The sequence below is a fragment of the Colius striatus genome, chromosome 19 (assembly GCF_028858725.1).
Source record: "Colius striatus isolate bColStr4 chromosome 19, bColStr4.1.hap1, whole genome shotgun sequence".
In the NCBI taxonomy this organism is placed as follows: domain Eukaryota; kingdom Metazoa; phylum Chordata; class Aves; order Coliiformes; family Coliidae; genus Colius; species Colius striatus.
Genome location: NC_084777.1, coordinates 11198718 through 11211600, shown reverse-complemented (window position 1 = coordinate 11211600; position 12883 = coordinate 11198718). Strand labels below are relative to the sequence as shown.

The 12883-nt window shown below is 51.9% G+C and overlaps 1 protein-coding gene across 12 annotated transcripts in view; it reads right to left on the bottom strand.

The window, feature by feature from the left end:
- EHMT1 (euchromatic histone lysine methyltransferase 1) overlaps positions 1-12883 on the bottom strand; it is a 144524-nt gene that overhangs the window by 70432 nt on the left and 61209 nt on the right. For all 12 annotated transcript variants that reach the window (XM_062011612.1, XM_062011609.1, XM_062011615.1 and 9 more), the window contains exon 3: positions 2749-3305. In XM_062011612.1, the coding sequence (XP_061867596.1) occupies positions 2749-3305 (557 nt within the window). The remainder of the gene's footprint in view (positions 1-2748; positions 3306-12883) is intronic.

The window sequence follows — 12883 nt, the reverse complement described above, 5'->3', positions numbered from 1 at the left end:
CTAAACAGAGAAAAACCTGGTTACATTTGGGAGAAAATTAATGGCACGTGCAGGAAAAGGCTCCCAAGGTCCCCTGACAGCTGTTGCATTACACAAAATCATTTTCTTTTGCCCCAGTGGGTTTCTGCATGAGCCAGGAGGGGGAACAAATGTCTATACAGGCAATAAAACACCTTCCTCCCCTCCTCCCAGGCAGTACACACCTGCGAGAACAGGCCACCAAGAAAACAAAGCTCTAGAAAGTATCAGCAAACTACTGTGTCCTGTAATACCAACTTCTGGGTGATTTCCATGCTTTCTCTCCTGGAATACAGCACCTGCTGCCATGGTGTTTGGGAAGGGGCAAAGGTGTGAACGTGGAGGCTGGTGCATGGAAAGCAGCCGTGGGGCTGGGCTGGTGAGCATCTCATAAGCAGCTCAGCAAGAGGAGCCGTCAGGGCAGAAGAATGGTAACTAGCAAGGACTCTGCTACTCAGAAGAAAACAATTCAAAAGACAATGGGGAAAAAATTAAGTGGCACTCATCAGAAGAGCTGCAGAGAACAGGTGTTTTATTGTCTTGCAGAAATGAGATCAAGTGTTGGGCTCACACTCAGATGTGGTGGCTTGAGCCAGAGCGTGTGAACGGCCTCTCTGACCATCCTTCATGTGAATTGGGTTTCTCTCCCTGTTTTAAGCCCAAGAGAAATGGCCAGAGGTGCTGAGGACAGGTTCAGCACTCTCCAGAGTGGCCCAAGGACTGCAGCCTTTGCTTTTGGAAGCCACTGTTCCTGTGCAAGTAACGCTCAGCAGCACAACCACAGCAACCCCAGACGCCGTGGCCACTCACAAATGCTGCACACAGCTCTCTGGAGACAGACCTGGAGGCCCCAAGGGCTGCATCAAAGCATTCTTTTGATATATCATGAAATATAAAAGAGGAAAACACTCCCCCCTAACCCCTAGAAGTCATCTTTTAGAAGGGAATTGCCTCTTTCAATTGCTCAGCCCCAAAGGATCTCTCCCTGTCACATTCCACACGGGTCTGGGCTTGCTTTGGCCCAACTGAAGTGCCCACCAGGCTGCTGGAGGAAAGCTGTGAGGCAGTTTGGGTTGCAAAGCCTTGTTCAGGTAAGAGACAGCCCTGTGGAGATTGTCATCAAGCTGCACAGACTGTGTCTGGGCTTCTCTGCTCGCAGCCAGAGACACAGCAGCCTGGGGAGAGAATTTAAACACAGTCAGGGGAAAACAGAGGGGAAATGAGTGGTTTGGGAGAGTGGTTGGGACATGGTGGCACTTGTGGTTCCTGCCCTACCACTGAGGCTGGGTGCCCACGGGCTTTGTGATCTACATGTGCCCTTTGCACTCCCAGCTGCCTCCGGAGGCGCAGGTGCTGCCACAGCCCAGGCTGCCTCTCCCATCTGTGGCTGCCTGGCAGCCACACACCTTTGGTTGTGCTCCTCCAGACCACAGCCATCCACAGCTTTGAGACCTTGCCATTATACTGCAGCATGTGTGTGACACCTGAGGATCCCTTGGCATTAGCTGGTCTGTGATACGCTGGTAGCTGACGGCAATGCACTGCCCCAGCCCTGCCCAGGCTGCTGCAGCTTCCCCTTTGTGTCTGGGTGTGACTCACACAGCCAAGCAAGGCTCAGTCCTTCCCTTGACCTCCATCATTAGACACAGCACAATGAGAGGATGTAGCTCATGGCAGCTAAAGCATCAGAGGGCTGGAGAACAAGTGCTTGTAGAGATCTGCCTGTTCCAGTATCTGTTCCCTGCCTTTGGCAAAGGAACCAATAAAATAACCAGAAGAACCAAAGCTGGCCAGTGACAAAGAAAGGTCCCTTTCTGTTCACCTCACTGTAACATGAACACACCAGATGTCCTTACATCTCCTTTTCATTCCTAGAAGAAAGGCAGAGCTCTGCTTTACTGGTAAATCCACCCCTGAGGATTTTGCAGTGAAGATCTCCAAACAAGCTGCATTACTGCAGGCAACAGAGACAGGATGTTCTCTGCTTTACTACTATAATGACAGAGCAATGCAATCAAGTTGCCTAACATATCAGCTCCTTGACAGCTTCCAAGCTTAACAGAAGCCTCAAGATAACATGTTATGCTTAATTTCCTTTGGGTCGAACTTATAAGAAGTCTAATTTGTTTCACAAGCAGCTCTGGCTTTGAGCAGACAGCTGATGAGCAACACAGCCAGGGCAGAAAGGCCATTCAGTGTCTCTCACAGATCTGTTGGAGAAGGTAATTGATCAATTATATATTTAGAGACATATTGGGGAAGAGAGCTGATGGTGACTTATTTTAACACCTCTGTCTCTCTGTGGGAAGAGAAAAAAGTAAATGTATATATCACAGAATCCCAGCATTGTGGAGGCTGGAAGGGCCCTGCAGAGCTCATCCAGCCCAGCCCCTGCTAAAGCAGGTTCCCCTGGCTCAGGGGGCACAGGAACGTGTCCAGGGGGGTTTGGGAACCTCCTGAGAAGGAGCCTCCACACCCTCCCTGGGCAGCCTGGGCCAGGGAAGCCTCTCCCCATCACAATGATTCAATTCACTTATGTTTCAATGCAACTTTTTGTGCTGCAGCTCCATCCCATCACCCCTTGTGCTGTCCCTGGCCACTACACATAGATCAGTGAATACATTCACCTCCAAATCCCACGTGTTCTCATGCAGCAAGGCATCCCCCTCATGCACTCAAAGAAAGCCAAGAGCAGCCTCAGCAGCACTGACTGCTGGGGATATACATTACCAGGCTGGGGGTGGGTTTAGGCATTGTCTTCCGTGCTCTGTGGACCTTGACTTCAGTGTTAGCAGCGGTGGCTTTTTTAGCATCCATGTCCTTACTGCCCTCCCCAAGCTTGGTTGGCATGGTGCCTTGCATCTGGGAAAAGGAGCCCACAGTTCTCCCTTTGCTTGCTCCTCCTGGAAGGGTTTTTGCAGCATGGCCGGTGAGAGAAGCAAAAGTGCTGGTAGTCCTTAGAGGTTGCTCCTGTGCCACCTGCTTGGTTAGAATATATCCATTGCTCCCTGTTACAGAAGTCTGTGTGAAGTCATTAGCTTTCAGATGGTTTTGCTTCCCAGTGTCACCATCTCGTTCAGAAATGCCATTTTCTGCTATCCTATTTAATTTAGTGCTCGAGTCCTGCTGGCTCACTTTCGTATTGTCCTGAGTGTTTTTAGCTGGGGTTGGGTGGTTACCAGCTTCGCTGAGCTCACAGGAACCGTTGGTTTCACCATCTACTGCCATTTTTGGTTCCCCCGTTTGCTTTTCTGTAGCACTTTCATCTGCAGCCATGGCATTAAACCCTGGAGAAAGAAGGAGAATAAGGAGGAAGAGAGGAGAAAGGAGTCACCAGCAGTATCAAAACTCCAGAGAGGAGATATTGCTACTTACAATGGCTAATGAAGAGCAAAGCTCTCCTCCAGAAAGCTCTCTGCAATATATCTATCTCCATTTAGGTTGCTCACTCACCTACCTGACCAGCTTGCCTGGATCCTCAGGTGGTAACAAGTGGGGTGGGTGGCTCAGCTGCAAGCAGTGCCCTCCTTCTCAGTTGCCTCAGCTGCAGATGTGGCCATTTATCCCAAATATGGATTTTTCAAGGTAAATATTATCTTTATCTTTCCCAATAACTAAATTTATTGGACCATATGTCAACACCTCACATGACAAACAAAACTCTGCCCAATGTTGCATCCAGATCTCTGACAAAGCCCTTCCCAACAGCAGGCTGACACATGGAGAGCTTGCTGGTAGGACTGTGCAGGTGAGCTGTTGTGGCACTGACACGGCTCAGCAGCTGTCTACAAGTCACAGGGAACATGCCAAGGAACAAGCCTCTGACAGTCACAGCTTTCCTGGCAGTGTTGTTCAGTGGAGAATGGCTCTTTGGCCAGGATGAAGCAGCACAGGAGCAGGACTCACAGTGTCATTTGAGAGGCAACAGCAGGAGTAAACGCAGGAGTGAAGCAGGTTAAATGTAACTCTAGACTAAAGTAATTACATGATTCGAGTGCAGCAAGATTTCTGCAGAGTGACTAGAGCTCAGGCATGGACAGGAGTGGCAAGTCTTTCATTTTCAACTCCCTTTCAAACATTTCCATGCTCTCCCATCAATACATTTTTCCTATCAGACATTTCAAACCAGAGCAGAAACAAACCCAAGTATGATCACCATGTACTTGTGGTTTCTGACATGACAAACCATCAGCTCCCCAGGGAACTCGGAGTGATAAGAGTTCACTGGCATCATCAGTAAAATGATTAAATCAGCCTGCTCTTAGGGATTCCTTGTGTTGTTTTCCTTCCAGAGGCCAGACAGGAAAAGCATCACAAGAAGTACCAGCAAAGAGCTCTGTCCAAGCAGGCTGCCAAACCAGGTAGGGCTGATTGTGCAACCAGCAACGTTCACTTACAGAATCCAGAAAGGCCAAGGCAACCCAGAGGGCAGCTCTGCAGGAGGGGCTGGGGATGGCTCAGCAGGGGAAGGGGCTGGGGATGGCTCGGAAGGGGCTGGGGATGGCTCAGCAGGGGAAGGGGCTGGGGATGGCTCAGCAGAAGAAGGGGTTGGGGATGGCTCAGCAGGGGAAGGGGCTGGGGATGGCTCAGCAGAAGAAGGGGTTGGGGATGGCTCAGCAGGGGAAGGGGCTGGGGATGGCTCAGCAGGGGAAGGGGCTGGGGATGGCTCGGAAGGGGCTGGGGATGGCTCTGCAGGAGGGGCTGGGGATGGCTCAGCAGGGGAAGGAGCTGGGGATGGCTCAGCAGGGGAAGGGGCTGGGGATGGCTCTGCAGGGCAAGGAGCTGGGGATGGCTCAGCAGAAGAAGGGGCTGGGGATGGCTCAGCAGGGAAGGGGCTGGGGATGGCTCAGCAGGGGAAGGGGCTGGGGATGGCTCGGCAGGGCAAGGAGCTGGGGATGGCTCAGCAGAAGAAGGGGCTGGGGATGGCTCAGCAGGGGAAGGGGCTGGGGATGGCTCGGCAGGGCAAGGAGCTGGGGATGGCTCAGCAGAAGAAGGGGCTGGGGATGGCTCCGCAGGGGAAGGGGCTGGGGAAGGGGCTGGGGATGGCTCGGCAGGGCAAGGGCCTTGCAGCGTGGGTGCTGCCACCGCTCGGCAGGCCCGGCCGTGCCGCCCCGCTCTGCCCAGGCAACTGGCACGGCGGCCGCGGGTCCAGGCGGTGCTGAGCGCCCGGCGGCGCGGGGCTGTGCGAGGCCTCAGCACAACCGGCACCGCAGCCAGCGCGGTTCCTGAACCGCCTTCGGAAAGGCTGAGACAGCAGCGGCTCCTACAGCTGAGCTCCCGTGCAGTGCAGAGCTCCAGCAGAGCCCCACACACCCGTCAGCAAAAGCAGCTCGTCATCCCACGGCCTGTCTGAAGTTCCAGGTCATAGAATCCCAGCATGGTGGGGGCTGGAAGGGCCCTGCAGAGCTGCTGCAGCCCCAGCCCCTGCTACAGCAGGTTCCCCTGGCTCAGGGGCACAGGAACGTGTCCAGGTGGGGTTGGAAACCTCCTGAGCAGGAGCCTCCACACCCTCCCTGGGCAGCCTGGGCCAGGGCTCCCTCACCTCAGCACCAAAGGACTTGCTCCTTGTGTTTAAGGGGAACATCTTGTGTTCCAGCTTGTGCCCATCACCCCTTGTCCTGGCACTGGACACTACAGAAAAAAAGTGTCACCCCATCCTCCTGACACCCACCCTTTAGGTATTTGTAAGTGTTAATGAGATTCCCCCCCCTCAGTCTTCTCCAGGCTGAACAGCCCCAGGTCCCGCAGCCTTTCCTCACAAGGAAGATGCTCCAGTCCCCTAAGCATCTTGCTGGCCCTGCACTGGCCTCTCTCCAGCAGTTCCCTGTCCCTCTGGAGCTGGGGAGCCCAGCACTGGCCCCAGGACTCCAGATGAGGCCTCAGCAGGGCAGAGCAGAGGGGCAGCACAACCTCCCTGGCCCTGCTGCCCACACTCTCTTGCTGCCCCCAGGCTGCCATTGGCTTCTTGCCCACGAGGGCACGTTGCTGCTCATGGGCAGTTTATTATCAGCCAGCACTGCCAGGTCTCTCCAGCCTGTGCTGGGGCAGCGGTTTGTTCCTCCCCAGCTGCAGGACTCTGCCCTTGTCCTTGCTGAATCTGATGAGGTTTCACCTGTCAGGCCAGTCAAGATCTCACTGACTGGCAGCACAGTCTTCCAGTGAATCAGCCAGTCCTTCCAGATACACCCACGAAGAACTAGTTCGTGTTAAGAGTGACATTGCTTATTAAGATGAGGTAATCCAAGTAAGCTGGTCTGGTTTTCATAACCAAAGTACTTGGTGAGGTACAAGAACCAAGAGCTGCCATCCCAGGCCAGGCCTCAGCCCCAGCTGCCAGGCTGCTGCCTCCAGCCCCGTGCTCCATGCTCCTGTCACAGGGCACGTCCGAGTCTGACCACGTTCAGTGAGCCTGAGGTGCACGCTGACAGTGCTGCACAAACACTGCTGAGCAGACACAATTCAACAGGTATTTTCCCTTGTTCTGTAATACAGTTTACAGATGGGGATGGGAACACAAACCAGAGACAGAAGGAGCCAGAAATACTGCATAAAACAGCCTACAGAAGCTCTTTGACAGCACCAGACAGCTAAAGAAACACTTGTTCCTGACATGACCTTTTCATCTCCTCTTTTTCATTATCAACAAAAAGCTTCACAGCAAACCCACTAAAATCTTGATTTCAAACACACCTCATGGCAACAAGTTCTCAAAAATGCTGTTCAACAGCTTTTCTGCTCTTGTGCTGCAACTGGCTAAAGGCCTAAAATCAGTGTTCAGTCCTTGAGAACAGAGCAAAGCGATGCTTTCCTCCACAGTCATTGTTTTCTCCTTCCCTGTTCCTTACTCTGCAGATGATATTTCTGCAATGAAAAAGAAGGTAGAAAGATACAACCTATGTCCATGAAGTGTAACCTCATCTCCTGGCAGCACCCTGGGATTTTCACAGCTCCCTTAAGCATCCCCTGTGACACATGCAGCAGTAAAAGCTCATCACACTGACCACGTGCTGCCTGCATCTTGATCCAAGCACAGCTTAAAATGCAGCACCGTGCAGGACAGGTAACTTGCCCAAGAGATTGGTGCCCATTTTCCCAGGATGGCATCTGAAGTCAACACCAAGTTGAAAGAAACTTGAGTAAAAGCTTATCTTCTAGGAGCTGGCTACAGGTTAGTAAAACAAGGACTTTAAGCCATCACCCCTGCAACTCTACGTGGTAAAGAATCATCAGTAATGAATTCAAATCACTTTCCTGCATCAACAATTCATTGAGGGTAATGAAGAGATCCCACCTCTCCCCAGCATCAAGCAGAGCCTCTGCAGCAGTTTTAGCCCTAAGTCTTCTCAACACTAACCAGTTATTCCAAAGGGAGCAGGACAGAAGCCAAGTGACACAGGGTGAGGGCACTAAAAGGTATCTCAAGCTGCAGGGTGCCCCCAAACCATGGCTGCAACCAACAGGAAGAAGATGGCAGCTCAGAAAGCACAGTCTGACTTGAGACACGTGTCTTTGGATAAAGTAATGAGTGCCTGGCCATGTCTACCACATGTGAGCAGAAATGAGCTGGACTAGCTCACACTTAGAATGGCAACTTCAAAACCAACCTCGGAATGAAGCAAAACGAAACCCATCTCTGCTCTGCCAGCCCAGACTCATGCAAAGCTGGTTCCTTTCCACTGCCTTTGCCTGTTGGGCTGCCAGCCCTCCCACCAGAGCCAGACCTGGCTCCAGTCCTGCCCTGGAGCTCAGTTCAGCCTGCCAAAACCTGCCCACAGGCTGAGCCAGTGTAACAGATGTGCTACAGTCCCCACCAGCCACCCTGGCCACAGACAGAAGGAACCAGATCGCCTCTGTGCACACCAAAGGGGACGAGTGGCCACCAGAAGAGAGGCAGATCCACCTGCAGACAGTCAGATAGCAGCTCAAAGCTTGGTATTAGTTTCAGAATGCTCTGAAAAAAAGATCACATCTTGAAGATGTTTGTTCAGTTCAGACCTCAGTGCTCAGTGGAAGACAATAAGAGACATATGCAAGTGTTAGGAGGCCTCATACTCCAGGCCAAGCCACAATCAGCACGAGGTCTGGGTGAATAAAAGGAATTAAAAAGATATCCTATACAAAAATGCAAGTGACTGTGCCATTATCTGATCTGCACTTGGTGCTGGGCACTGGCAGAGGTGAGACACCACTGGCCATGTCTTCCGTGGTATCTCACACATAGTTCCAGGGTCCCCAGCACAGGGCAGCTCAGCTGAGGCACAAAGCTCCAGCTGCTGCAAGAGAAACAGCACACTCTGAACCCAGCAAAGACACAGCTTAACTGAAAAGCTCTCAGTTCTGAGTGCAGCACCAGCACTGCAGCCATTTCTAGGTGAGCACACTTTGCAGATGATCTTTAAATCACCACAGGTCCCAGAGTGATTTATTCAATGCCCAGCTGTGCTGCTGGAGGAACTTAGAGGAGTGAGAAATGCACCTGGACAAAAGCAAGCTGGAAAGCAGAGAGAAGCCCAGCTGACATGGATGGGGCTGAAACCATGGACTAGGTGGCACTGGTGGCTGCAGAGCCAGTGTCCAGTGGAAAGGGAAGCACCATCTCTGCCAGTGAAGCCAGAGAGAGGAGAACCTGGAAGCCAAAAAATGAAGAGAATGAAGTGTTTGAGAGCAAAGCCTGTTCTAGGGTGAGTTCTTCACAGTCTCTTCTTCCCCTCACCCCCTTTCACACCTGTGAAGGTGGGTAACACTCATCCAGGAGCCTGCCCTCTATTTCCAAATGCAAATGCCACTTCTCCCAGTGCTCTGGAGAACTCTCACCCTGGGCAATGTCACAGCTTCCCATCTCCCATCAGACACGTCCAGAGTCACAACAGGAACAGAAGGAGGGAGGGAAGGAGGAAGGAAAGAAAGAAGGAAGGAAGGAAGGAAGGAAGGAAGGAAGGAAGGAAGGAAGGAAGGAAGGAAGGAAGGAAGGAGACGTGGGATTCAGCCTCTCGCCAGTGGGCTGCCTGGGAATACTGGTGGGGACTCAGAGCAGTTTAACAGCCTGAATGAAATGATTTCACTCCTTTGCTTTGGATGGGGCCCATGTGTTACACTGCTCACCAGGAAGGCCTCAAGCCCAACCCTGGCCATGAGTTGTTGCAGCTCAGGGACTGCCAGGCTGTGGGCACAGCCTCCCCAGAGCAGGGGTCTGCAACATGGGGAGCACCTGGGTGCACATCTGGGTGAGGAGTCAGAATACCTAAGCATCATTTTGCTCTGTCTGGTCTCCTGGCTGTCAGTCTCAACAGGGAATCTCAGTGCTAAATACCTTGAGGAGGGGAGATTATTCTTCCTCTCCTTTTCCAGCAGTCCTCTGTGCCCCTGGCAGTGCAGAGGTGCAAAGCTGCTCATTCCTCACTCCCTGCAGCTCCCCAGCTTGAGAAGAGGCAGGAAAAGAGACAAACAAGACAAAAAAACCACCAGGGAAAAAGATCCCCCCAGGAATGTTAAACCCTGACACTCTCTAAGAGCTGTTCAAAGTTTATCTGAGAGCCAAGTGACAGTGCAGGTCCCATCCAGCACTGTGGCTCTGCTGAAACAGCTGCCTCGGGTGGAGCCTCACCAACAAGGAGGCTAATGGAGAATGTTGTTACCAACTCCCCTTCCTGCTCCTTCCTGCCACTGCTTCTGTGGAACTTTCCATCTCTGAGGCTGGGGAGACAGAAAAGGAGGGGTTTGCCTTGAAAGGTCAAGGAAGATGCACACAGAGGTAGGAGCTATGTGCATGAGGAGGAGAAGTACAATCTCTTGCAATTCTTGCAAAGAAACCAGGTTTTAATGAGTTTCTGAGTCAGACTAAAGACAATATGGCCTAATAAAACATCAGAGCAACTGTTTTTCCACTCATTTCTTCCATTTCCCTGCCCCTTTCCCCTCCCTGGCAAAGGGAAAGATGGCCCTAAACTCACACCCACACGTAGAACTGAACTGGAACGTTTCCCTCAGGCCACAAAACACAAGTCTCATCCACAGATTTTTTTCTGTCTGTATTGTGCAATGTTACACTGAAAGGGACACTGAGGCTGGTGAGCAGCTTACACTGGGCTTTCTGCAGGCTGGGACTCAGCCCCAGAACTGGAAATGAAAGTGCAACACACAAACATCTTGTTCCTATAGATGTAGGTTGATTTTATAGTTCAGTTCTCTCTCTTTATCAGTGCCAGGATGAAGGCAGGAGAGAACATCCCAGCTGGTAACAACAGTGTGCTTCTGCCATACCTTCCACTTGAAAAACAAAGAAGAAAACTCCATGCCTGCCCACCCAAGGACCCTCTGCCTCCAGGCTGCTCCCTGAGAGCACCCACCCAGCTCCTGCCTCAGCAACTCATCCCCTAGGCCAGCAGCTACAGAGCTGGCACAGCAGGCTGGCATGCTGAGGACAACTAGGAAAGAGTGTGCACTGCCTCAAACAGGTTATAAACAGCAGCTTAGATATTACTCCACAAGTGTGAGCTTTCCCTGCAACAGGAGACCTTCATGGACACCTCCAACGTGATGGTCTCTGTCACTGGTGGAGCCAAGGAGCAGCCTATGGACCTTGCTCAGGGGACAGACCTCTAACTCATTCAAGGCTGAGAGCTCCCTGAATTTCCTGGCTTCTCTTGGACAGGGAGAAAGCACAAGTTTGTACATAGGGGTGTAACTTGTAGAAGGCCAGAAAGGCAGCAGCAGAGCTCTGGTACATGCTAACAGCTCAAATGGGCATCAATAGGTGTCAGTACCCTCCTGAGTCAAGACAGGGGAACCCACAGTAATTCACACCAGGTCTTCAGCCCAAACAGCACCTTTACTCAGTCCTGGGAGCTGCAAGTTCAAGCTTCTGAAAGTTTTAGATCCCAGGTCGAATATTGACAAATAACCTGCCAGGAGGAGTTTCCCAAAGGGAACACAATCCAGAACAGATCTGGTCTCACACTGCAGGCCATGGCTCACATCAAACACAGCATCAGGCTGCTGCAGCAGCTCAGCCTGAACTAAAACCCAGAAGCATCAGCAGACTTGTGCAGATTCCCCTTCCCATGCACCACACTCATGGAATAGTTGGGGTTGGAAGGGACCTTTAAAGATCAGCTAGTCCAATCCTCTGCACTGAGCAGGGACAGCTTCAACTACATCAGGTTGCTCAGAGCCCTGCCCAGCCTCACCCTGAATGTTTGAAGGGATGTGGCACCTCTCACCTCTCTAGGCAACCTGTAGAATCACCCTCACTGTAAAAAACCCCAGTTCTTGTATGTCTAGTCTGAATTTGCCTTCTTTTAGTTTAAAATCACCACCCCTTGCCCCAGCACTACAGGCCCTGCTAACAAGTGTGTCCACATTCTTACATGCCTCCTTCAGGCACTGCAGGCTGCTGTAAGGTCTCCTCAGAGCCTTCTCTTCTCCAGGCTGAACACCCCAACTCTCAGCCTGTCCCATAGGAGAGGGGCTCCAGCCCTTGGATCATCTTTGTGGCCTCCTCTGGACCCGCTCCAGCAGCTCCATGTCCTTCTTTTGCTGGTGGCCCCAGAGCTGGATGCAAAACTGCAGATGAGGTTTCATGAGAGCAGAGCAGAGGAGCAGAATCCCCTCCCTTGACCTGCTGCCCACGCTGCTCTGGCTGCAGCCCAGGCTACAGTTGGCCTTCTGGGCTGTGAGTGCACATTGCTGTCTCATGCCCAGCTTTTCATCCACCAGCACTCCCCAAGTCCCTCTCAGCAGGGCTGCCCTCAATCCACTCATCCTCCAGCCTGGATTTACACCAGGCCCTGGCCTGACTCAAGTGACAGGGCTGTGCACTTGGCATTGTTGAACCTTTTGTGAGGTTCACATGGGCCCACTTCTGTCGTTTGTCCATGTCCCTTTGGATGCCATCCCACCCCTCAGGCACGTCACACCACACCCAGCTCGCTGGGGGTACCCTGCATCCTGCTGTCTGTATCACTGAGCAAGTGATATAGGTCCTGATTACACAGTACTGGTCTCATCCTGCTTGCTAAAGCAAAATGACTGTTGAAGCAAAGTGAAAGAGAGAGACTTCAGGGGGCTTCTCCACTCCACACATCCCAGCTCCACACATTGCCTCCCATCCCTGCTCAAGGAAACCATTTCCTGCAGTCTTGCAAGTCTGCTGTCAGGATTTCACATCCACACAACACTCAGAAATGTGAATTCTTTGCCAACACTAAACACTGTTATTAACAGACTTCAGGGACAGGAACGAGCTGAACTCCTGCGACAGCACAGCTGGGCCACGAAGGGCAGTGAGGAACAGCCAGTGCAGCACAATGACTGAGCAAACCATTGTCTCTCACACCTGGTATGCTTGGGCAGAGGAAGGATACAATCTGAACATCACCACAAGAATGGAGACTATGTACTTCACATTTTAAGACCCTTCTTTCCTCAGTAACAGCACTGGACAAGCTCAAGCCGTTGGACTTTGAGCACCCCGTGAAGCCTCGACACTGTCTCTGCACAGGGAGGGTTCTCAGCTGTGACACACATTTGCTTTAGGACAAGAACAATCAAGACATATAAAGTGCAGAAATGTCTCTCTTTCCACCTTCCTCCTGGATTTTTACCTTCTAAGACTCTTGACACTTACCTTAAGATCAACCAAGAGCTAAATAAAGTCGTTTTATGGTCCAAGGGATCAAACTGCGAGTCTCCTCCCAGGGCACACTACCTTCCACTGACACCCCAGCCTTCCTCTCTGGCCTGCCCAGACCAGAGGTCCCCACACCAGCAGCAGCAACACTCACATGCTCCCAGTTAATATGCAATTCCCATGGCCACATCTGACACAGCATTCAATATTTCTCCTGCTCTGAGCTCGACTTTCTAA